The sequence below is a fragment of the Schizophyllum commune genome (genome assembly GCF_000143185.2).
Source record: "Schizophyllum commune H4-8 unplaced genomic scaffold SCHCOscaffold_2, whole genome shotgun sequence".
Taxonomy (NCBI): Eukaryota; Fungi; Basidiomycota; class Agaricomycetes; order Agaricales; family Schizophyllaceae; genus Schizophyllum; species Schizophyllum commune.
In genome coordinates this window covers 554185-576380 of record NW_026089539.1, presented here as the reverse complement: position 1 = coordinate 576380, position 22196 = coordinate 554185, and the positions used below count along the sequence as shown (strand labels likewise).

Here is a 22196-nt window from a genome sequence, read left to right as displayed (position 1 = left end):
AATAAGGCAGAAACCAGCACTCCGTTACACCGCCATGAATCAAAGGGTCTGTGCGCTCTACTCGGCACTGAAGGTCTGGGTATGAGTATCGTCTGCCCTTGCCAGGTATCCAATGTGGGGAGCTGGCGAGATTTTCTATCCGGGTTTCTCAATCCTGCAATAATGCATATGTTTATTGCCCAGCTTGCTTACTCGAGACGAGACTCACGCAGTAGGCTACATGACCCAAGTGCCAGCTTCAATATAACCCAACACAGCGAGAGAAGTTGATAAACGACAGAAAGCGTCCGGCACATATTAGCACAGAAGTGAAAAGACCGCGGCCCAGAGCCCAAGGTATACGACGTCGCGCTGAGTCAACATAGCAGATTTGACACAGCAGCGCGACGCCGCGCCAGGGGATAAAGAAGGGTAATCTTTGCAAAAAAGCGCAGGTCGGTCGTAAAATGAGTATACACAGAAAGCCGTGACGATATATATTTTAAAGAAGGTGCGTAAGCTTAATATAGGGAGCAACACGAGACAGCAAGACACATCAAGAAGAAAATCAAGCGAAGCGACACGGGAACGATGGCTTGCCATTTACCTCTTCCTATCCGCATTCCGTCGCGCCTGAATCGCAGCTGCCGATGTTGATCCTGACGCATCGTCCTCGTATGCCGGTGGAGGGGCATCAAGGTCAGCGTGTTCGGCAGCCTGTTCGTGCGATTGATGCACTGGACCGGCAGACCCGCTAGCGCCCATTGCTTCTGTTGACGGCTGCGTCCGATGCGTCATTGAGTCCGTGCCCGACACCGCTGATCCTACCTCGATCTGCTTCCCATGATGTGGCAGATATCCGACCTGCGAGCCGTACGCCTGCGTCGCAGAGCCTGACGCGGAGCCGGAACCCGAGGACATAGCTTGGGAGCCTGCCTGCGATAGCGCCGCTTGTGATGGGTTTCTGTATAGTCCAGACGCGGACCAAGCGGAGTCAGCCTCGGACTGAGGCGGATGCGCTTGCGAGGGATGCGAGCTCGAGCTCGGCGGGTAGGTCATGACACCGCCCACCACCGCAGGTGGATAGTACGACGATGCGGCATCGGTCGGGGAGTACTGGTTCGCGTACGCGCCATAGGGCGCTTGCGCTTGCCCTTGAGGCGTGTAGCCTGCCTGCGTGGGGTACTGCTGCCCTGGCGATGGCTGTGCGTACTGTGCCTGCGACGCCGGCGCGTTGCCCGCCCAAGCAGGGTCGGTGAACGGTTCCGGGCTCGCCAAGCGCATGGGGGGCTTGTCCGCCTCCTGCTTCCGCTTGCGCCAGAAGAACACGCCGACCCCGATCAGTGCGAGCACGCAAACGACGGGCACGACGACGGCGACGATGACAGTTGTGTGATCGGTTGACGTCGAGTCCGAGGATGCCGACTGGTTGGCGGTGTCGCCGTCGGAACTGGTGGAATTGCTGCTGCCACTGCTAGTGTCATCGTCGTACCTGGGGTGGGGTCAATGAAGTCAGAACGCGCATCCGATGTTTGAGGACGGTCAGGTGGCGTGGGGTAGATGGCAAGGATGGCGACGGGGAGAAGGGGGAGGATACGCACGTATACACGATGTAGTCTAGCAGAATGAGCGACTTGACCCCGTCGACGTGCCCATTCTGAATGGTCAGGTTGTGCCGTCCATTTTCGAGCGAGTCGTGCGAGAATACGGACATGTTGTAGTCGTACCCCGCCTCCCCTGGCGCAATCTTGGCGAAGGTGCCGGCGATGTTGTCGTCGATCCAGAAGGTCATGTCCGAATTACCTGTCGGCGAACTTGATGACCTGGCGAGCACGCAGAACACGTATACCGCCGTCCCTGCGTGCGACATTAGCGCGGCTTATACCTCTACCATCTCTGTATACGCACCCGTGAACTGGAACGACGCGTAAAGCGGCTCATTAGGGAAGTCATTACTTCCTGGCTGCTTGTTGAACTGCGTTCTTGCGTTAGTCTCCGCCGATCGCACTAGCACCAGCCCACACACCGTGCTATCATGCCAGGTCCCGCCAACCAGATTCGTCTCCGCCGGGTGGGCGGTGCACCCGTCGCAGTCGCTCGCGTCGTTCCAGGCGCCGGTCGGGTAATACGTGATCTCGTTTCCGGTGAGCTCGTCCTTCCCGCTGTCGTCGACGGTCACATTCCGGACCGCGGCGTGCGCGCAGGACGCCACAGCGAGCCAGGCTAGAAACGAGTGACGGAGCATCGGCCCGCAGGTGTAAGTGTGGTAGAGGGGGGATGGAGGGGGAGGAGGAGAAGAGGCGAATGAGCGCTTGGGCGCTAGCGGGCGGTGCCGCTGGTAGTGAGCGCAATAACCAGGGTGGGCGATCGGTGATGTTGCTGTTCGAGGGCAGGGCATGTGCTTAGATAAGAGTGCGTTGAAACATCACCCCCTTCAGCGCCCTTCCCAAGCGCCTCCGCGCATGATTGCCTTGCTTGGACTCGGAAACGACGGAAGAAGGTCCACAAAGAGCAGATGGGCGTAGCCCCACTTGAATGAAGCCTGACAGTCCTGACCAGACGTTGCGCATACGGTACCTGTACGGTGCAGAGGGTCCGCAGGAATCAAGTTCAATCAAGTGATCATTCCGGTACTGTTGGCGTTTTAGCGTGTTTTGCATCTACGACGAGAAGAGCGCTCCTGGATGCCACATCCATCGGGTGAGTATCTCTGGTTCGTAGATCTGTCTTCGAGCCCGAGCAACGCTGAGCGCCGCTGGGCGACAAATGGATGACCATGCGGGGCACTGGGGTGCCGAAGTGATGTGTGACAGCTTTGTCACAATGAGTGATCTCAAAGGATTCCCACGGTTCAACTTTCCTTTTCCCACGATAACATTAGTTTGACTGCTTGAGGCTACTGTACGCTACGTGTACATAGGCAAATCGAGGAACAAGAAAGACTAGCTCGATCCTGTCCTACTGCTAATCCTCCAAGGGTCGCTACCCGTGACACTCCTGCTTCTAAAGAAATATCCTCCTCACGAAAAGGGGCTCAAAGCAACTGGTCCCGATTTCCCAAGATTTGCCGGACGTGATGACATGCACATGCAGGACAATTGGCGGGAGGAGGGCACGGTCTGCGATGAGGATGCGGCCGCCTCCGAAAGTTCAGCCTTTCTGCCGGTCGCCGCGTTCGCTCCCGCCGTTCCCCCTTCGTTCAGGCGACGGACGGCTGGCTCCCAGGCAACAGCCAGCTGCCAGGGCGGCCATAAATGAGCTCCGAGGCGCCGAAAGGACTGGACCAAGCGGGGTTTCATATGGGGCATGGGCGCCATCATGAGATGCATCCTCCCGTCATGGCCAGGCTATGCATTCGGCTGGGGAATCTCTCGCCATTGTCCTTGCTGAACGTCCTTCGCCGCGCTGCGGGTAGGAAAGGCGCGGCCGGGGGCGCTCTCGGCTGCCCATGACAAAGCCCGTTTGACCTCGGCAGTATCCACGTGCGAGAAATCAAAAGGCCGGTGGTTCGATAATTTTCGACGGTTGAAGAGGATATCAGCGAGCGCCTACTGGTCCCCACGGCATCTTGTCCTTGACCGCCACCCCACACTCGGCTCGTCATGGCAAATATCCGCTCGCCCGGCGTCGCTGTCCCTTCCGCCGCCGAAACGGCGTTGTACAACATGACCTCCCCCTCCCATTCCTTCCTCCCCAAGGCGCAGGGCGGCTCGACATGGCTCTTCACCACCGCGACCATCGTCGTCTCCCTACTCCTTCTCGAGCAGGCTGTGTACAAGTACAAGAAGCGCCATCTCCCGGGCGCGTCCTGGACAATACCCATCATCGGGAAGTTCATGGACTCATTACACCCGACGCTCGAGAACTACATGAAGCAATGGGCAATGGGCGATCTCAGCGTCGTTAGCGTGTTCAACATGTATGTGCTCGCCCTTTGTACGCGTCTTAGTCTGACAGCCTCTTGTCAGTTTCATCGTGATGGCGGCCTCAAACGACTATTCGCGGAAGATCCTCAACACGCCATGTGCAGAGCCTGCGGTTGTCAACTCTGCGAAGCACGTTCTCTGCCCCGAGAACTGGTGCGTGTACCCCTTACTCGCCTATACCATCTGCTGACCATTGCCTAGGGTGTTCTTGAATGGCAAGGCTCACGTCGAGTACCGTCGCGGTTTGAACGCGCTCTTCACCCGGAAGGCCCTCGGGTGGGATAATATTCACTAAACGCAATCACGTGACTGATTTTCTATAGCTCATACGTCGACATTCAGGACCGTATCGCCAAGGAGCACCTCCAGGACTGGGTTAAGAAGTGCCAGACGACCGGCAAATCGTTCCCCATCATGATGGACGCCCGCTTTATGAACATGGTCACCTCCATCCGCGTCTTCTGCGGCATGTACGTCCCCGACGACGCCATCGCGGAGATTTCGCAGAAGTACTGGGACATCACCGTCGCGCTCGAGCTCGTCAACTTCCCCCTCCCCATTCCCGGCACGAAGATCTACCGCGCGATCCAGGCGCGCAAGGTCGCGTTCAAGTGGCTCGAGCACGCCGCGCACGAGTCGAAGATTGCCATGGCTGCGGGCAAGACCGCGGGCTGCCTGCTCGACGAGTGGTGCCAGGTGCTGAACGACCCGACGTACAAGGGCCGCAAGGACTTTAGCGACCGCGAGATGGCGCTCGTCGTCTTCTCCTTCCTCTTCGCGTCGCAGGATGCGATGAGCAGCGGCCTCACGTACGGCTTCCAGCACCTCGTCGACCACCCGGATGTGTTTGCGAAGATTCGCGAGGAGCTTGACCGCGTCGTTGGCCGTGACCCGCACGCCGTCCTCACCCTTGACCTCCTCGACCAGCTCCCGTACTTGCAAGCCGCCGTCAAGGAGAGCATGCGCGTAAAGCCGCCCGTGACGATGGTAGGCGCCCCTTCTCTCTTTCATTCGACCTCGCTCACTCGCCCTCCTAGATCCCCTACAAGACCGTGAAGCCTTTCCAGATCCGCGAGGACTACACGGTCCCGACCGGCACCCTCCTCATCCCGACCTTCTACAACTCGCTGCACGACCCCGACGTATACCCTGAGCCCGAAGCGTTCAAGCCCGAGCGCTGGCTCGACCCCGAGGGCAGCGCGAACAAGAACCCGAAGAACTGGATCGGGTTCGGCAACGGCGCGCACCGGTGCATCGGGCAGGAGTACGCGCTCATGAACATTGCGCTTGTGCTGGCGAACGCGGTGATGCTGGCGGATTGGGAGCACGACATCACCGAGGATAGCTTCAAAGTCAAGTGAGTGCGGTTTGTTTACTGGGTGGGATGTGTGCTGACGGGTTTTGGCAGAATGATCGCGACCTTGTTCCCTGCGGACGAGTGCAAGATCAAGTTCACGCCGCGCGCGGTGGCATAAGTGTCGCGAGGCGACGCGGTCGTCTTGCGTACTCCGTCTGCATTGGCACACGTTTCTTGTCGCATGATCTTGTCCGTCTTGTGCCACTAGCATGGGTATCCTCGGTTGGGTGGAAAGCAGCAGTATAAACACAAATCATCTGTGGCGGCGCTAGCCACCACGCTCCCTTTGCACGACACTACTGTGCGCGTGCATCCCCCACGACTATGTTTCTTATCGTATAATTTAGAAGAGCGTTCGCATTAGAGTGGACCTTGGTCATACTTTCAGCTATGCGTGCTGTAATAGACAATCTATGAGTTGTCCTGCATCTTGGTTGTTCGTCTGCCTTCCTGATTGCTGGTTCGGAAAAGGTGGGCGGAGGAGTGAGATGAACGCAGGTAAGCACAGGCTTGGCGTATTCCCATTGTCATAAAGTAGGGAAGAAGACCTGCAAGCCTCTCTTAGCTCAGTTGGAAGAGCATCAGACTGTAATGGTTACCGTGTCATCTGGGGGTCGCCTGTTCGAACCAGGCAGAGAGGATTCTTTTGGTTCAGCTTCGTTTTTTGCAGAGCTGGAAAGTAAGCTGAGTTCTTGGTGTAGAAACAATGAAAGAGATCAGAATTCTGACGCATGCTTTGCAAATGTTAATGTTGATCTCAATCATTACCACCACCTCGTTCCTAATCCACTTGTGTTCAAGTCTTCGAGGATACATTCTACGCACAGCAGTGGCTAAGGCTGCCGCCGAATTACATCCCAATGGTGAGCATGTACCAGCTACCTACTGTAAGTACGCATCCGGCGCTAGAGTATCACGGCAAATGCCGAACCATTGTTGATCACCGACATACGCATGACACCCTTTGTTCGACCACCACCACCATCGCGGTGCACTCTACTTGACTCTTCCCCTCTTGTCTTTCATCATTTTCTGTTTGTTTCATTATTTTCTGTCCGCTCATAAGGAAAGGGTGCGCTGTCCATCTCGGCCAAATTATTGCCTGAACGTGGACGAGGCTGTGGCTCATGTTATTTTCCAGTCGCCACGCCATCGCATTCACGTCGCCACCGCGGACTGACAAAATTCAGCCAGCGGACAAATGGACGACGAGTGCCTTCAAGAAGTCCGAGAATGGCTTCGGGGGTGTGCCTCTCGCGCCAACAGAACGCGTGTCACACGCTTGAATTCGTTTTACGACACCTATCTCCCTCAGTGGCAACGACTCTCCGACGACGAATGGTTCAAGCTTCACAGTGCCCTCCTCCGCGATAAGACCCTCGACCGTAAGGGTCAATGGGCCGACCTCCCGCCACCGAAGAAAACTCGCGCGCAGACCGGCAGCAAGACGCGTCGGGCGAACGAAGCCAACCATTTCCGAAGACTCGAGAAGGTTATAGAGGGCGTTTTGGTGGCGGCCGAACGAGCACTCAAGGGACGCTTCGCGCCTGCGAAACGCACGACAAGATTCTCGTGCCGACCTGTGCGAGCGACGCATGGCAAGGCGACAGGCCCGGCCCAGCACGTTGATGCAATGTTCATGAGGAAAGAGTCCTGCTATTCAGGCGGACTCGTGAAGGGCATCAACGCTCAATACCCCTGGAGCGTTGACGACAGCGATGGGGCCGTGACTGCTGACATGACGACCGCCGGCCAACTGAAGCTGGCTTCAGCAGCGACCGATGTTGTTGATGTACGCTCCTCCGATCATCGGCCTCCCTCGTGCTCAGACAAGCTTTACAGAACGAAGAGAAAACATTGCAATACGCCGCTCACGCTATTCGATACGACGTCGGTCGTGCTTTCGTATTATCATTTACCATCGAAGGCTCCCTCATGCGACTCTGGCACCACAGCCGATCTCACTCTGGCGTTTCAGAGCTATTCGACATATACAATGTACGTTGCCCCCTCCACGAACATCCTCCCTCTTGATGCTGACTTTCCTCAGAAGCCGCGGTTGTTTGTCGAATTCATTCTCCTCAATACGTATGCGCCCCCATCGACGCTCGGCATCGATCCCACCGTTCGCCGCGTGCTCGACGATGCGGCGCATCCGCAACACCAGTTTGACATATACGCCAAGGACGGATGCTGCAGGACCTATCAAACCGTCGGCGTAATCGACGACGTCGACTCTTTGCTCCTCTATCCAACCTCCAAGCGAGTTTACAAGGTCAAGCAAGTCATTCAGAACGCCGATTCCCCGCACGAGCGCGTTCTCGACGCGACACCCAACGTCTTGCTCGACTACTGGGTCGACTTGGGCGTGCAGAACGAGAGCACCATTCAGAGGGGTATCATTCACAACCTGGAATCGTCGAACGACTGGCCCGACATCAAGGATCATTTCATGGACATCAAGCATGACGGCCTGGTCCGATATCCATCCTCGGGACCGTTGACGCAAAGCGGCGTCCCGCCCTCCCCTCCGGACTCCATATACTATCACTTCATGGATCAGGTCGACGCCGAAGATGAGCGTTATGCCACCGCGGCGGTCAAGGAGGACAACCTAAAGAAGCGCAATGGTGTCTTCCAACATAGGCCCGACGGGAGTCGCATACCCGTCCCCGAAATGCAGGGCATGAAGCATTGCCGTACCGTGTACGCGCAATATTGCGTGGATTTGGGCTCGATCTCCAGCCCTGCGCTGTTTTTCTTCGCCATGAGCCAGGTCGTCAAGAGTGTGTGTTCTGTTTCGTCGAGGTCGCGCGCGAGCTTAAGCCTTCTGCAGTTCTCAAGTACCTCAAGCGTGCTGGACACGTGCATAGGGATGTTAGTCCCGGCAATTTCTTGCTACACCACAAGAGCGGGACGCTACCCGAGCACGTAAACGCTGAGCTCGATAAATGGACGACTATCATCTCCGATCTCGAATACGCTAGACTTTACCGTGACCGAGGTGCCAACGAGATCCTTAGCGTATGTGCAGTAATAATCTCTTAGTCGGCGATTGACTGACGACGCAATACAGGGAACCCCGGGCTTTATCGCCGTCGAGGTACAAGACCAACGCCATATATTCACGACGGCTCATTACGACTCTGACTGGCGCAAGCCCCCTCCCGCCATCTGCCAGTTCTTCTCTTTCAATTACTACCACGATCTGGAGGGTGCGCTCTGGCTGGCTTTGCACTTCGCGTTCAAGAGGGTTCCCAAGAGCAAACTTGACGCGTCGACACCCTGGGGCCCTGCGGACGATGTCTTGCGCCACTACGCCGCCCGACTCTTCCCTCGCCAACTCGAGCGCACGAGTCATCGCACCCGCGCTCTCATGCACGGCGGTGATCTTGCTTTCTTCGGAGAGGCACTAGTCGCCATCCACGGTCCTGAGGCGCCCATCCTGAAGATCTTCCCCCTCATCACCGCACTCGGTCAAGCGTACGTTCGTGTTGAAGGCAGCACGGATGTACCGATGATCCAGCTGGACAATGGACACCAGGTTCTCGACGACTCGCTCTTCACGGACGAGATCTATGACACGATGGAGGCGACGTTTTGGGAGATCAGCAATGCCTACCTGCAGCAGGATGAGGAGTTCGTCCGGGTACCGCCGCCGCCGCCGTTCGAATACGGCAATGACCGCATGGCATCACCGCCTCAATTTGCTGATGAAGGGCTGGCGGAGGCGGAAGAGCCGGAGAAGATTACGCCGGCTGAAGACGAGAAGGAGGAAGTGTTGTCTCGACCGCCAACGCCCATCGCTGCCCCCGCGACGCGTCCTTGCTCAAAGGGCGCCGAAAATGGTGCTTCGGCCGCCGCCGTTCAAGATGACTCCTTTGAAACTCGAGAAAAGACGCGGAAGCGCACACGCGAGGAAGCTGTTGTAAGCTCAATGCCACCTCGGAAGCGGCTTTGTCCTGGCACTACTTGCCAGCCGACGCGGTGGTCCCGACGGCTAGCGGCCAAGGCTAAGAAAGCGTAGGGCATGAACGCGCAAGTAGGTCTCAAGACTCGGTTGAGCTGTAGCAAGCATCCCAAAACTGCGGGGTAAGGAGGTAGATAGGGAATATATGCCAACGCTAAATGTAACCCGACCTACGGGCGTGTGAGCAGCACACGCCTAGGGCCTTCTTGGATTGACTACACGCCAACTCGCGATTAGAAACTTGGGTTAGAAACTTGGGAATGAATACGAAGAAGGTGCAAGCTAAGCGTCCCTTCAAAATCCTGGCCAGCATGCGGCCGGCCCGGCTCTCGCGGCAAGCTTGAGGAAGCGGAAGCGCGGTGAAGCTATCCAGCCCGAGCTACCGATGCGTGAAGGCAAGCGCGCGCGCGCGCTAAGGGAGTGGCACCTACCAGATCGTCCGACCGCATACGGAGTAGACTGACCGAGAAAGCTCGTCAAGGAGAAGCGCAGGTCGGGATATCATTGCGGTCGAATTCAACCCGCACTACGCAATGCAAGAAGACCCTGGCTGGTGTAGCAATACATTAGATGATACCGGTACGATTACTATAGGGATTGTAGAACAACCGATCACCTTGTCTTTCGTTATGTGATGACATCGGCATGTGCGCGGGATACATTCGATGACCATACTATGCCGTTGATTCCGTAAATTTATTAATTTGCGTGTGAGTAGTCAGATGAATGGATGTTGCAAGTGTTTGCGTCGGTCCGCACGAGCAAGTGAGGGTGCCGCGCGAGCAAGTGAAAGGTTCGCGCGAGCAAGTCAGCACTCGGACTGAAGACGTCGGGGTGGAAGGCTGCTATGACATGGGCCTATATTGAAGCTTTGGGGTCGTCTCTTCTGATAACTCCCACAATTCTGTGGTCATCGGAGCCGGATAGAGTTGCTCGTCCGATGCCTTGAGATGACAGTCGCCGAGAAGTCGCTCCTTCCCGATTAGGCCATAGGGGTGTTCGAGACGCACGTGGCGGCTCAGGTAGATTCCTTGGGCTTTGACCCATTTCTCCCGCGAGAGGTGTCAACTATAGACTCACATATGCCTTTCACTGGGATCTGTGCAGTCTTTTAGTCTGAAACCAGTCGCTCAGCGACCTATACGAAGCTCCTTCGGCTATTTCCGAACAGTCACGCGTCTGGTAAGTCACGTGAATGATGCGGCACCGCGAAGCTGGTGTTGCATCTCGAACTCGACGTTATCGCAACTCAACGAAGGTCGCTTGTCTTCATCAGAGATGAATGCAATAACCGTGCATGACAAGGCCACATGTATTTCACAATCCCTTGAGTTGCTCCCGCGGATGTCCCACTTGCTCGCGCGGACATCCAACTTGCTCGCGCGACGCTCCCTCTTGGTTGCGCGGGACCTTCTCTCGCTCACGCGGAGCTGTTTCTTACTCAAGCGGCGTTGTGTCTTGCTCGCGCGGACCTACCTCTTGCTCGCGGGGACACTGAAATTAGTAGTGACTGAACATTTCTAGACTTGTAACACGCAAATTAATAAATTTACGGAATCAACGGCATAGATGACGGTAACTATTTGCACAGCCCACGTAGGATGCTCGGCATGCTGTAGATGTCGCACGTCTGTGAGATGGAATGGTCGCATCCTGCAGCTCTTGACCTCGCATGAGGCCCTCCGAGATTGTCGGACCCTTTTCTACCACAGATTGGGATGCGCTGCCACCGCCCGCGTGGTCAAAATGGCAAGCATAGTACCGGGATTATTGAAGGGACAGTACGAGCATAAACCAGTCGGAAGTCGACAATGTAATGATGCAGAGCAGACTCAATTGTATAGAAGGTGTGGGGATGATGGTACGGACGAGTACCACGGCTCAAAAGCAGGGAATACTAGATGGGAAGAGGGTAGCGACGTTGCGGATGACGACGGAGGGCCGGAGTAAAGTCGTTCACAGATGCTCAGGCGGAATGGCATATCAGCTTAATTTAGGGAAGCGGATGAGCGTGGCGCATGCGTCTGCATTCCTCAGGCGACCCTGGCTGGCCTTCAGGCTGGTGTGATCATTATCAGCAATATAAAGCCGATGGCGGTTCATTGTCCGAGTCAGAACGCGTCTCCGGCGGCCATGCTTCATGAAATGGAAGGCGTGGCCCCGGGCCACCGTGACCTCGCCGCAGTGCATGTGAATCAAATGTTGAACCGAAATTCTTCCAAAACGGGGAATGTGCCGGCCTCATGGCCATCACGTGACATCCTCGAGGCCTGCGAGACCATGCGGGTCGCGTTTGTTGAACCCGAACCATCAACATCTTCACAGGCCAAACGCGTTTGCCGCCTCCGTCGGGCCATCGCCACGCGCAAATTAACTGGCCTTGGACTCCCCCATAAATAGTGAGTTGTCCCGTCCTCTTTCCTTTCCAGAACGGCCCACATCAAGGCTCGCCACTCCCGGGCTCAACCCTTCCTATCCTCATCGTTCGTGCGCTCACCATGGCCGTCCAGTCTGCTGGCACCAAGGCTTCTTTCAAGCACAGCCCTCTCCGTGCAAGATACGACCTATTCTACGATATGGGCAAAGAAAACCTCGAATGCGATCGCAATCGCCTCCTCGCCAGCGCCCGCGACTCGGACAAAGTCCGTACTTGCTCCGTCGATCTCTTCTGGAAGACGTACGCCAAGTCCTGGAGGCCTTTGACGAGCAGTCAGATGAACGCTCTCACCGCCGCCCTGGACGAAGAGAACGTATATAGGAACAAACGATGGGTCGCGCTGCCAGACGCGAAGAAAGGCGTCGCGGAGGATGTGCATTTCAAGCGCCTCGAGAAGATCTTCTCTAAAGTCACTGCACTAGCAGAGAAGACACTCTCGGGGCGCTTTGAGCCCGCGAGGCGAACGACCAAGTTTCGATGCCGCCCACGGCAGACCACGAGCTCCGAGGTCATGGGCGCGTCGCACAAAGTCGACTCCGTCAACACGCGCACAGACTCTTCCTATCCGGAAGGCTCAAGAGGTCTCCTTGGCAGCGCACGCAACGCGAAGATCAAGATTCGGCGGACTGGCGAACTTGTGTTCACCGCAGACGCCTTGCTAACAGGCGAATTTAAGCTGTTCGACACGCGGGCAGATCAATTCGATGTGCGTACTATGACTTTCCTCTCCTTTCCGATGCTGACCAGATGCTTTTAGAACGCCAAAAAGACTTTTGGTCATGCTGGGCATGCATTCTATAACGACGTCGGCCGCATCGTGGTATTCGCGTACACGATCGAAGGCGCTAAAATGCGCCTCTGGTGTCACACTCGCTCTCACACAGGGATCTCGGAGGAGTTTGACATACACACGGTACGCCGCCCGTGTCTCATATCGACTATCGCTAACATGTTCCTCTAGAACCCTTCCATGTTCATCGACTTCATCCTCTTCAGCACCTACGCCTCTCTTCCCGTTCTTGGTGTCGACACCACTGTTCGCCGCGTCATCGATTCGGACAGGAATATCCAGTACCAATTCGACTTTTACGACCGGAAGACGAACGTCCGAACCACGTATGAGACCACCCGCAGCATCGACGAATCCTCCGCCATGGAGCTCTACTCCCGTTCCATGCGCGTCTTTGAGGTGCATCTGGTCCTCGGCGATCCTTTCGCGAAGAAGCGAGCTTTCGGCAAAGAAACCTTCGTACTGCGCGACTACTATGTTTTCTCCCATGTCAAAAGCGAGCGCGAGATCCAGGGCGGCATCCAGCATCAACTCGAGCTCAAGGGCGTCTGGGAGGAGGCCAAGCCTCACTTCATGCGCATCCGAGAGGACGGTGCCGTCTGGATCCCTCGCTCGGAAGGCGCCGTTCGCCAGACTGTACCCGCTCCTCACGAGAAATCGGAGCCCTACGAATTCATCGATGGCGACAATCCCGCCGGTTCGGGCCCTTCTACGGAGACAATCCGAACGGGCAGGTCCCACCGTACTGGGCAAAGCTCTCTGGCGTATCCGAACGCTGTTGAGAAGCCTCTGTCCAAGTTGCACGAGAAGCGACACATGCGCACTGTCTACGAGCAACTCTGTATCGACCTCTACAAAGTTAACGACCCAAAGCTCTTCTTCTTCGCCATGAGTCAAGTTGCCAAGAGTGAGTCTTCGCGTGCAAGAACGGTACACTGTAGATCTGACCCTTTGAATTTCAGTCCTGCGTTACATGAAGCTTGCGGGTTACGTTCATCGGGATGTAAGCCCCGGTAACTTCCTTCTGCACTATATCAAGGAGAACAGTGCTTGCCCCGACCTCGCCTCGATCTCGCAGACTCTCCGAGATGACTGGATCACGATCATCTCTGATCTCGAGTATGCGCGGCCTTTCCTTCACGGATCAGGACACGACGCAATCACGGTGAGTGGTTCGGCGTATCGGTGAGACCTCTTAGCTAAAGATTTCAAAGGGCACCTCGTACTATGTCGCAGTCGAAGTGCAGCATCAGTCGTACGAGTTTGGCCCCCAGCAGACGTACAAGCCCAACTTGCTTGGAGGCCCCAATGAGAGACAAAAGACGGTCTCCGCGAATCCTCATCACTTTTCCTTCAACTTCTTCCACGATGCTGAATCGGCGTTGTGGATGGCACTGGACTTCGTCTGCCGAAAGATCCCGTCGAAGAGGCGAGATTTGGTGACGCCATCCGGGCGGGCAGCTTTGGATGTTCTCAGAGAATACTCCGCCCTGATGTTCGTGCCCCAGATTGAAGGCTCTACGGAACGCTTGAAGTTCATCGAAGATGCCGTACACGCCAAAGCTCTGGAAGAGGCCCTGACCGAAGTGTACGGTGACGATTGCCCCGTCTGGAAGGTCGCTGGTCTCATTGGCCATCTCGCGGAGGCCTATCGCACCATCGAGAAAGCTCCGTTTGATCCCGACATGCTTCTCAAGAACGGTCGCAAGGCTTATGATCCCTCCCTCTTCGCTGACGAGATATACGACATCATGGAAGTTGTGTTCTCGGGCATCAGCGACTACTACGCGGACCCTGCCAACGCCGATGTCTTCGTGTCCATATACGACCCTCCTGCATCGGATCCCCAGCCTGCCGCCGCTGAGGCAGAGGCAGTCGCACCGCCCCAGGACTGCATCCACGACGACGACAATCATGGCGACGGGTATCACACCGACGAGGCGGGCGCTGGGAACTACAGCGATGATGATGAGGAGGACGAGGAAGAGGACCGGGCCACTGGCAGCGATCGCGACGCTCCGGCAGTGTCTGAAAGCTCCAGCGATAACTCTGACGCGACGACCGACGCTCCCGCGACCGGTGGCGACGCGACGGCCAACGTCGCTCCCACGACCGGCGGTGAAGCCCAGGGTACTGCGACCGTTCCTGCTAGTGACAGAGTTCTCAGGAGCAAGAGGAAGCGCGATGACGATCCTTCTCCTGGGCCTCCAGCTCTCGTGCGCACTGTCAGGCGATCGCGTACCAAAGGCGCGGAGCCGTCACGTCGGTCCCGGCGGCTTGCGGAAAGGCAGAACTCCCAGGAGGAAGTGGCGCAGCCCCAGCCTGCTGCCACGGGAGGGCCGGCGCGTCGGCCACGGACGACGCACCCTCCTCCGCCGCCGAAAAAGCAGCGCAGGATCCGTTCGAGATAGGCTAGTTATAGTAACCTCAATGGAGTTAAGCTACTACATTTCTGTTTGCTTTGTATCTTTACATCCGTTGTCTCCCGCATTTAGATGATTGAGAGGTTTCTTACTATCACACGATCTGAGCTCGTTTCCGTCTACGCCTTTAAAATATATGTCCGTGAACCCGAAAATGCCTACAAATTCGCTTTCAGGTCAAAGCTCCCTTAGCTCCCTTCGAAAACCCCGGCCACCCTCAGGACCATAGATCTGCTCTCGCGGAACCGCCGGATTCGCACCCGCCAGCGTCCCCCACACCGCATCGCGTACCCACCCATCGTTCTTCGTTGCAGCGTCGCGAAAGTAGGTCTGCCCTCGCGCGTCCTGGTACGCGAGCGTCTGCTCCGTCGCGCCAGTGCCGTTGATCGCATGTCGAAGTCCTGGCCAGTCGTCCATACCGATCTCCCCGACGGCTCTTTGTATGGATTGCAGGCGCTTGGTCGGGGTGAAGGGAGCGCTGAGCGCACGGGTGTGGGATTGGATCCGTAGGCGCCTGGCACACCCAGTCAGACGCGAATCTGCATGAGAAATGAGAATGCGCACCGTATTGCATCTCGTAAAGCGAGTAATTAGAGAATACCGCTAGGGGGTACTCGAATGCATCGCGTAGTCTTTGTATGCCACCATGCGTTGACGTGGTCGTGCCAATTGTGGACTGATTCGCCCACTGATGTTCGTCAGCGTCGAGCGATACTCGCACCTGCGAGTTTGTGGCAAAGTCGTACCTGCAACCAGCCTTGATCCGCGTAAAGTTGCGAATTGGAGTAACTGGCGCTCTGCTCGAATCGCACTGTCTTGTTTCCTCCCGGCGTCGCCAACTCCGCCTCGATGAGCAAAGAGCGCTTCGCCTCAACCTTCGTCCACACCGTCACATTGCCCTCACTCGCACCGCCAGTCGTCGTAATCTCAGCCCTTGCAGGTGCCTCGTACTTCGTAATCCTCCCACTCGTCGATCCGACACCCAGCCGCAAGTGCAGCCCTCCCGATACGAACCAATTCGAGTTGATGGTGGATCCCACCTCCCCCTGCCCCACCACCGCGAGTGTGATGTTATGCGTCCCATTCGCCGCCGCCGTCGAGCTGTCCAGCAACAATGGAAGCACCGGGGTCAAATCGACCCAGTACGTAGGCGCATCGTACGCCCCGTAGGAAGTCAGAGGGCGCCAGAGGGAGGGTGTGACGCCGCCGGTGTAGATTACTGGGTAGGGCCAGACGATGGCAGCGAGCGTGCCATCGACGAGCACCTGGACCTCGCGGAAGGGGCCTTTGGCGATGAGGCCGGTGCTTGAGGGGAAGTAGGGTGCGAATTCATCAGGCGTGTCTGGGGTGGATCGGGGTTTATCAGGGTGCTGTCTGAGAGGGAAAGGAGAGCTGCCACTTACTGAGGTACCAGAACTCCTCCGCTGAGTTACCAGAACAGTAGACCTCGACAAAGGCTTCCGTCGTGTTAGGCGGGACAGATACCGCCGTGGACCCTCCCGCATCGCTATCAAGGGTGAAGTAGTTCGCCGCATTGGAGACGCCCAGAGACAGCGGCACGATGATGTCTGCTGTCTCTGGCGTAGGAAAGAACCCGGTAGTTGCGTAGAATGTTGCGGTAAGGGTGACTAGAGGAAGATTAGTAGTCAGATCACAATAAAGAGTGGAATGCACCACTTGCCATCGAAGCCGCCATTGAGCAGCCTAAAGCAAATAATTCGAGCGAGCTTCAACGCGGAGACACGGCACGTACAAGCTCTCGTCGACGATGTTACCGAAGTCCATCAGTAGTTCGCCTTCTTGCGCGAATAGCGCAGTGTAATGTGTGACGTCCTTGATCCTATACCAAAAGTCTTGTAGTAGACGGGTGGGTGAGATACACCAACAGCTCACGTCGTCCAAATGGTCCCCGTCTTCGTGGGTTCCGCAGAGGAAGTTCGCCAGACTATATATGTCGATCAGCTGTCTGGTATGGGGGAAACCTCGATCTCACTTTCTGCATGGGATAGATATATGGACTGGCGGGAATTAGCTTCGACTTGTATAATCTGCTCCGGAAGCATCCACTTACGCCCAGTCTATCGTACTGCGTCCCTTTCCTGCATGTCAGTCAGTCAGGGGATAGTTCCATGGGCTGGCCCATCGAAGGAAGTTAGCTCACGAGTAGACAGTTAGATTCAGACTAATCGCCGCCCACTTGCCCACCTCCCCGCACGCTTCGTCCGTCGGCGGCGCGTATGCCACCACTGTGGGCGCGCCGTACGACCCGTCTCCGAAGGTGTGTTGCAGGAGTACCTGCGGAGTAGTCCCATGAGTTTTAACATTTCCTCAAATATTGGCGAGTGAGGGGTCACCTGCGAGCAACTCGTGCCATCGGAGGGAACGACCGGAGGCGCGAAGAGCTGGAGGTCGACGAGCGGGGCGATGGTGGGGTCGTCGGTCATGAGGGGGACGCGCTTGTCCAGGGCATAGGCAGAGTCGTCCGTGGGTCGGTGCGCGAGACCATCGAGGAGGGGCTGAAGTTCTTCTGGGGTGAGTTGGGCGGAGGACGGGAGTGTGGCAACAATGGCAAGCGTCAATAGCCATATGCATATTACTGCCCTCATCGTGGCCTATATCATGCGGGAAGGAAGGTGGGGAAGCATCAAGAGTTGTTCTGGTACCAGTATATATGCGCATGATAATGAAGGTCCGACGCAACACCGACCTGCACATGTGAACGACGGAAGATAGGCAAGTGAGCGCGTGCTATCAGCTAGCGAAGTACCCACGCCATATACGGGCGACCTTGAGAGCTTCTAGTACCCTACAAACCTTTCAGTGACTTCCAGTCGAGTTAAGACAACGTTGGGAGTTCGGGCAGGAACAACGACTTGAGGTTCGAGCAGATCGAAAGTAAATATAATACAAACATGCACGCTACTTAGCTTCACAAGCGCCGCGCCCAGTACCTTGGTTCATTACCCAAGCCGCCTACCATGACCCCAGTTGTGCCCGGACGTCGACCCGGACGCCGCCTGTGCCCGACGAGGGGGCACAACATGCACTCCTGTTCCGCCCAGCCTGAAGCCTCCTTGAGAGCCGCCGCGCGATCCTCTCTCGCCGAACAGATTCCTCAACCACCGCGGTGCTTCGCCAAACGCTAAGCATATCATCAGCATCCTCCTCATTTCACACAACCACCCACAACACGACACTCACCACTCAATGGACCCTGCCCGCCCAGCCCCGCGCCCCACACGCCCCACCACCACAAATGGCCAATCGCCGCGCCTACACAGGACTGCGCGGCCGCGCCCGGCCCGCCCATAAGCAGGTCGAGCCCGACCATGACGAAGGGCATGTAGCGTACGGGGAAGGTGATGAGGCCGAAGAGGCTGCTTTGGGCGCCTGGCGGCGCGAGTTGGGCGGAGAGGTAGGTGAGGCAGACGAGCATGGGGCGCGTGAAGATGAAGGGGTGGAGAGGGGTGGAGGCGATCTGGGAGGTGAGTTAGTCGGTTGGCCGGAGGAGCGGAGGAGGGGGACGAGTAGAGAAGAGGGGCAGGGGAGAGGGTAGGAGGAGGGAGAAGGAGGGCAGGGGAACGTACCACAGTGGCGAAGTTGGCTATGAAGAGTTGCCAGGCGAGGTCAGAGGATCGTCGTGCGTAGGGTCCTTCTTCGAGTTCGTTCGCGGTGCGGCTGTGAGGATGGATCAGCATTGTGTATGTGCTGTAAACGGGGGACGCACTAGAGCATCGCAAGCTCAAAGATGTAGTTGATTCCGCCCCCTGCAAGTTTCAAAGTGAGTTGACACGTCCTTTCATGCGCGCCGTCCGAGCTGACCTCCCAGGAAGAAACTGGTGTACAGTCGCCAAATCTGCTAGGGTGTCAGCGCATCCCCTTTCACCCAGAAAGACTTCCACGCACTTCAAATCTCCGCAACACCAGGTCCTGCACGTACAGCACCTTGTATGGGCTCACGAGGTTCATAAGGGTAGTCAAAGTCACCCCTAGCGAGGACATGCATAGGAAGCGGGTGACTGGGGGTATTTTCCTGATTTCTGCGACAAAGCCATCCATGTTGAAAGTCGTAGAGATGTCGTAAGTTGAGCTGAAGATGGTGGTAGAAGTACAAGTTGCGTTTATTGTGCTTAAGAAAGGCAGCGGAGGCAAGTCGCGCGAAGGTTCCAGTCCGGCCCGGTGCCGACTGACGTGTCGACGGTCGCACGATCACATGAGTGGTGAAGTTCAACTTTGGCTCGAAGTCTGAAATTGCTCGGGCGGGCTCAGTACTCGGTCCGTGTACAATCCAAATCCAAGGCTAAACTGAGTATACAGAGAAAGCTGTATACAAGTACATGGAAGCGGAATTCTAGCTGATCCTCTCTAGTAACTCTGTGAGTATTACTGCGAACCTGTTCCACGCGCTTTTCTAGGTCGAAGAGCTCGCGTCCGAGTCTCGGTAGGCTGTACCCCTCGCTTTCGACGAGCCGCCCTTCCAGCAGGCTGATTCTGTGTCGCAACCTGCTGAGACTGCAGCAAAGCCGCTATCCGTTTAGATCGACGCGTCGGTTCCGCTCCCTTGATACGCGTGCGCCTGACCTTGCGCGCAGGAGCTTGAGGTTCGGTGGACGCGTCGTCGCCGCGCTTCCTCTTCTTCTCAGAAGCTATATCGCAAGCGGCGGCTGAGGAGCCTGAAGTGCCGCTTCCAGCCGCGGTAGCCGCGTCGGTCGTCGTTTTGGCGTCCTCGCTGGTGGTCTTTAACGCCGCCGTACCGTTGTGAGGGCTGTGAGCACCCGAGACATCATCAGCACCAGTCTCATCGTCACTGTAGTTCCCGGCACCCGCTTCTACTGTGTGATAATCTCCGTCGTGGTTGAGATCGCAGTGGAAGTGATCGGAAGGCAGCGGCCGCGGCGCCACCTGCGCCGTCGGATCCGAATCGAGAGGGTCATAGATGGACACGAAGATATCTGCGTTGGCAGGTTCCGCATAGTAGTCGCTGATAGTCAGGAAGACAGTTTCCATAGCGTCGTAGAGCTCGTCAGTGAAGAGCTTGGGGTCGTATGCCGCATGCCCGCTCTTAAATTGAATCGAGGGATCCGATGGGTTGGTGGCTTCCAGAGTAGTATATGCACGTGCAAGCTTATTGACGAGGCCCGCTAGCTGCTTGACGGGACAGTCCGTGCCGTACACTTCCTTCAGAACGTTGTGCAACCGGTAAGTCTCGGCGCCATTCTTGCCCATCAGTTCGTAGCGGCCTGTGGAATCGTAGGAGAAGATCGTCGCGGCATAGTCCCAGAGGAAGTCTCGCGCTGTGAGCTTTCCGGAAGTGATCAGGGCTCGTCTCTTCGAGGAGATCCTTCGGCAGACGAAGTCCAGTGCCATCCACAAGGCCGCTTCGGCGTCGTGATAGAAGTTGTACGCAAAGTGAGGGGGTGGTGGGATAACCGGCCTTTCGTCGTCATCGGAGGAGTCAGGATTGTCGGTGATGATCAAGCGAGGTTCGAATTCATACTCTGGGAGGAAACTGTATCTCTGATAATACACTTCGACAGCAGCGTAGAACGGGGTACCCTGTGCATGTGTAAGTCAAGAAAGGCTGGGCGATGCATCGAGCTATAGCGCACCGGGTTCTGATCGTCCTTAGGGGCATCTAGGTAAGGCCGTGCGAATTCCAGATCGGAGATGATCGTCACCCAGTCCTCGCGGGCGGTTTGGGAGATCGAAGCGGGGTCGGGGAGGGCACCGTTGTTCTTGAGATAGTGCAGGAGGAAGTTACCGGGGCTCACGTCCCGATGAACATGGCCCGCGAGCTTCATGTATCGCAGGACTGCAAGATTTGGAGAATCAGCATGATATGATGACGCCGAAGTAATTGATTTACGCACTTTTGGGGACCTGGCTCATCGCATAGAAGAAGAGCTTGGGATCGTTGACCTTATAGAGGTCGATGCATAGCTGTTCGTAGACGGTGCGCATGTGCTGTTTCTCGTGCAGAGCGGGAGCGGGCACAGTAGTATCGGCCGAGGCAGGGATCCGGACGACGCCGTCCTCCTTGATGCGCATGAAGTGGGGAGCAGCCTCCGCCCAGACGCCTTTGCTCTCGAGTTTTCGTTTGATGCCGTCTTGGATGAAACGCTCCGGATTCTTTTCTTTGACATCGGCGCGGTCGTAGTAGTCACGCAGCACGTGAGGCTCTTTGGCAAGCGTCCGCTCGTTGGCTTGAGGATCGCCAAGAACCTGATGAACCTCGTAGACACGCGTGGAACGAGAGTAGAGCTCCATGGCGAAGGCTTCGTCGAGGCATCTTGTGGTCTCGTACGTCGTCCGGACGTTCGTCTGCGGGTCATAGCAGTCGAATTGGTACTGAAGATTATTGTTCGAATCTGCGACTCTGCGAACAGTGGTGTCGACACCGAGCACGGATAGCGGGGCGTAGGTGCTGAAGAGGATGAACTCGACAAGGTCAAGGAAGTTCTGGAGTAAACTGTCAGCTAGAGCAATATCTAACGGACGGATGGCGCACCGTGTGTATATCGAAAGCCTCAGTGAGCCCCGTGCGAGCGTGCGTATGGCACCAGATACGCATTCGGGTCTTCTCGATTGTGAAGGAGAACACCGCGATGCGCCCGACGTCGTTGTAGAATGCATGCCCAGCGTGCGCGTATTGTTTTTTGATATTCTGTGGACATCTTGTCAGCATTGAAGGGCAGAGAAAGAGCATAGCACGCACATCGAATTGATCTCCCGGCGTGTCGTCTGGCTTGAACTCGCCTGTGACCAGGGCGTCCGCGGTGAGCACAAGTTCGCCAGTTTGCCGGATCCTGATGTAGGAGTTATGCGCGCTTCCCCAGCGACTGCTTGCGCCTTTCGGGTCGGACGCTTCGATGCGCGTGTTGACAGCGTCGACTTTATGTGACGCGCTCGGGACGTCCGCGTCGGCATCAGAGCTGGTGGTAAGCCGTGCGCGACATCGAAAGTTGGTCGTTCGGTTCTCGAGCTTGAAGCGATCGGGAAGGGTCTTCTCTGCCAACATGACCACCTCGGAGAATACCTTCTCTAGCGGATTGAAGTGCACATCTTCTAACACCTTCGGCTTCGGGTCCGGGAGCGCGACCCATCGCCCGTTCCTATAGACGTTTGCCTCGTCTAGCGCGAGGGTGAGAGCGTGTCTTTGTTCTTCATTCAGAGGCTCCCAGCCCGTGGCATACGCAGCGTAGAAATCCTTGACAGAGTAGTAGCGTCGTGTTTTGTCGCAGGTGCGTACATTGATATTGAATCTGCATTCAGAGGGCACCCTACCCATGTTGCAAAGATGATGTTCGCAAGTCG

The 22196-nt window shown here is 56.6% G+C and overlaps 8 protein-coding genes and 1 non-coding gene across 9 annotated transcripts; 5 read left to right on the top strand and 4 right to left on the bottom strand.

Annotated features, from left to right (window-relative positions):
• Nucleotides 1-217: 217 nt before the first annotated feature.
• Nucleotides 218-2761, bottom strand: SCHCODRAFT_02609508 (uncharacterized protein). The gene is made up of 4 exons (XM_003038913.3): nt 2006-2761; nt 1888-1954; nt 1581-1836; nt 218-1471 (listed from the first exon to the last, which is right to left on the bottom strand). The coding sequence occupies exons 1-4, from the start codon at nt 2375-2377 to the stop codon at nt 583-585; spliced, it is 1584 nt and encodes a 527-aa protein (XP_003038959.2). The 5' UTR covers nt 2378-2761; the 3' UTR covers nt 218-582.
• Nucleotides 2762-3234: 473 nt separating this feature from the next.
• SCHCODRAFT_02609502 (cytochrome P450) lies at nt 3235-5722 on the top strand. The gene is made up of 6 exons (XM_003037573.2): nt 3235-3898; nt 3948-4058; nt 4107-4181; nt 4229-4892; nt 4943-5262; nt 5314-5722. The coding sequence occupies exons 1-6, from the start codon at nt 3582-3584 to the stop codon at nt 5378-5380; spliced, it is 1554 nt and encodes a 517-aa protein (XP_003037619.2). The 5' UTR covers nt 3235-3581; the 3' UTR covers nt 5381-5722.
• A 95-nt stretch (nt 5723-5817) lies between these two features.
• On the top strand, nt 5818-5903 carry SCHCODRAFT_t44. The gene has a single exon. It is a non-coding gene; the product is annotated as a tRNA-Tyr (tRNA).
• Nucleotides 5904-6396: 493 nt separating this feature from the next.
• Nucleotides 6397-9402, top strand: SCHCODRAFT_02564295 (uncharacterized protein). The gene is made up of 5 exons (XM_050343788.1): nt 6397-7054; nt 7105-7260; nt 7313-8048; nt 8099-8286; nt 8339-9402. Exons 1-5 carry the CDS (start codon nt 6464-6466, stop codon nt 9287-9289), a joined length of 2622 nt encoding a protein of 873 aa, XP_050202025.1. The 5' UTR covers nt 6397-6463; the 3' UTR covers nt 9290-9402.
• Nucleotides 9403-10553: 1151 nt separating this feature from the next.
• On the top strand, nt 10554-10730 carry SCHCODRAFT_02720439 (uncharacterized protein; the record flags this gene model as incomplete). Its single annotated transcript, XM_050347085.1, has 1 exon — nt 10554-10730. A coding segment is annotated over one exon (177 nt), but the record flags the coding sequence as incomplete, so codon positions are not given.
• A 1078-nt stretch (nt 10731-11808) lies between these two features.
• SCHCODRAFT_02486189 (uncharacterized protein) lies at nt 11809-14870 on the top strand (the record flags this gene model as incomplete). Its single annotated transcript, XM_003037575.2, has 5 exons — nt 11809-12375; nt 12427-12582; nt 12631-13366; nt 13422-13624; nt 13674-14870. 5 exons carry the CDS (start codon nt 11809-11811, stop codon nt 14868-14870), a joined length of 2859 nt encoding a protein of 952 aa, XP_003037621.1.
• Nucleotides 14871-15059: 189 nt separating this feature from the next.
• On the bottom strand, nt 15060-17488 carry SCHCODRAFT_02489244 (uncharacterized protein; the record flags this gene model as incomplete). The annotated part of the gene is given in 10 exon segments (XM_050342907.1): nt 15060-15396; nt 15416-15570; nt 15629-16224; nt 16286-16510; nt 16625-16722; nt 16776-16827; nt 16876-16900; nt 16954-16981; nt 17044-17177; nt 17237-17488. The coding sequence occupies 10 exon segments, from the start codon at nt 17486-17488 to the stop codon at nt 15060-15062; spliced, it is 1902 nt and encodes a 633-aa protein (XP_050202023.1).
• Nucleotides 17489-17730: 242 nt separating this feature from the next.
• Nucleotides 17731-19033, bottom strand: SCHCODRAFT_02609496 (DER1-domain-containing protein). Its single transcript, XM_003038914.2, has 6 exons — nt 18789-19033; nt 18705-18738; nt 18610-18649; nt 18470-18560; nt 18084-18360; nt 17731-18024 (listed from the first exon to the last, which is right to left on the bottom strand). Exons 1-6 carry the CDS (start codon nt 18939-18941, stop codon nt 17843-17845), a joined length of 777 nt encoding a protein of 258 aa, XP_003038960.1. The 5' UTR covers nt 18942-19033; the 3' UTR covers nt 17731-17842.
• A 232-nt stretch (nt 19034-19265) lies between these two features.
• Nucleotides 19266-22170, bottom strand: SCHCODRAFT_02564282 (uncharacterized protein; the record flags this gene model as incomplete). The annotated part of the gene is made up of 5 exons (XM_003038915.2): nt 19266-20438; nt 20492-20694; nt 20753-21341; nt 21391-21546; nt 21598-22170. 5 exons carry the CDS (start codon nt 22168-22170, stop codon nt 19266-19268), a joined length of 2694 nt encoding a protein of 897 aa, XP_003038961.1.
• Nucleotides 22171-22196: the final 26 nt, after the last annotated feature.

Excerpts from the sequence above, each read along its gene's own strand:
- SCHCODRAFT_02609502 (XM_003037573.2), top strand. The coding sequence starts at position 3,582 with ATGGCAAATATCCGCTCGCCCGGCGTCGCTGTCCCTTCCGCCGCCGAA. Across the intron at positions 4,059-4,106 it reads GTTCTCTGCCCCGAGAACTG|GGTGTTCTTGAATGGCAAGG; the intron begins GTGCGTGTACCC and ends ACCATTGCCTAG. Across the intron at positions 4,893-4,942 it reads TAAAGCCGCCCGTGACGATG|ATCCCCTACAAGACCGTGAA; the intron begins GTAGGCGCCCCT and ends TCGCCCTCCTAG.
- SCHCODRAFT_02609496 (XM_003038914.2), bottom strand. The coding sequence starts at position 18,941 with ATGGATGGCTTTGTCGCAGAAATCAGGAAAATACCCCCAGTCACCCGC. Across the intron at positions 18,361-18,469 it reads TAGCCAACTTCGCCACTGTG|ATCGCCTCCACCCCTCTCCA; the intron begins GTACGTTCCCCT and ends CTCACCTCCCAG. Across the intron at positions 18,025-18,083 it reads CGGGCAGGGTCCATTGAGTG|CGTTTGGCGAAGCACCGCGG; the intron begins GTGAGTGTCGTG and ends TGATATGCTTAG.
- SCHCODRAFT_02564295 (XM_050343788.1), top strand. The coding sequence starts at position 6,464 with ATGGACGACGAGTGCCTTCAAGAAGTCCGAGAATGGCTTCGGGGGTGT. Across the intron at positions 7,055-7,104 it reads CAGCGACCGATGTTGTTGAT|AACGAAGAGAAAACATTGCA; the intron begins GTACGCTCCTCC and ends CAAGCTTTACAG. Across the intron at positions 8,049-8,098 it reads CATGAGCCAGGTCGTCAAGA|TTCTCAAGTACCTCAAGCGT; the intron begins GTGTGTGTTCTG and ends AGCCTTCTGCAG.
- SCHCODRAFT_02609508 (XM_003038913.3), bottom strand. The coding sequence starts at position 2,377 with ATGCCCTGCCCTCGAACAGCAACATCACCGATCGCCCACCCTGGTTAT. Across the intron at positions 1,955-2,005 it reads GGACCTGGCATGATAGCACG|TTCAACAAGCAGCCAGGAAG; the intron begins GTGTGTGGGCTG and ends GCAAGAACGCAG. Across the intron at positions 1,472-1,580 it reads CTAGACTACATCGTGTATAC|GTACGACGATGACACTAGCA; the intron begins GTGCGTATCCTC and ends ACCCCACCCCAG.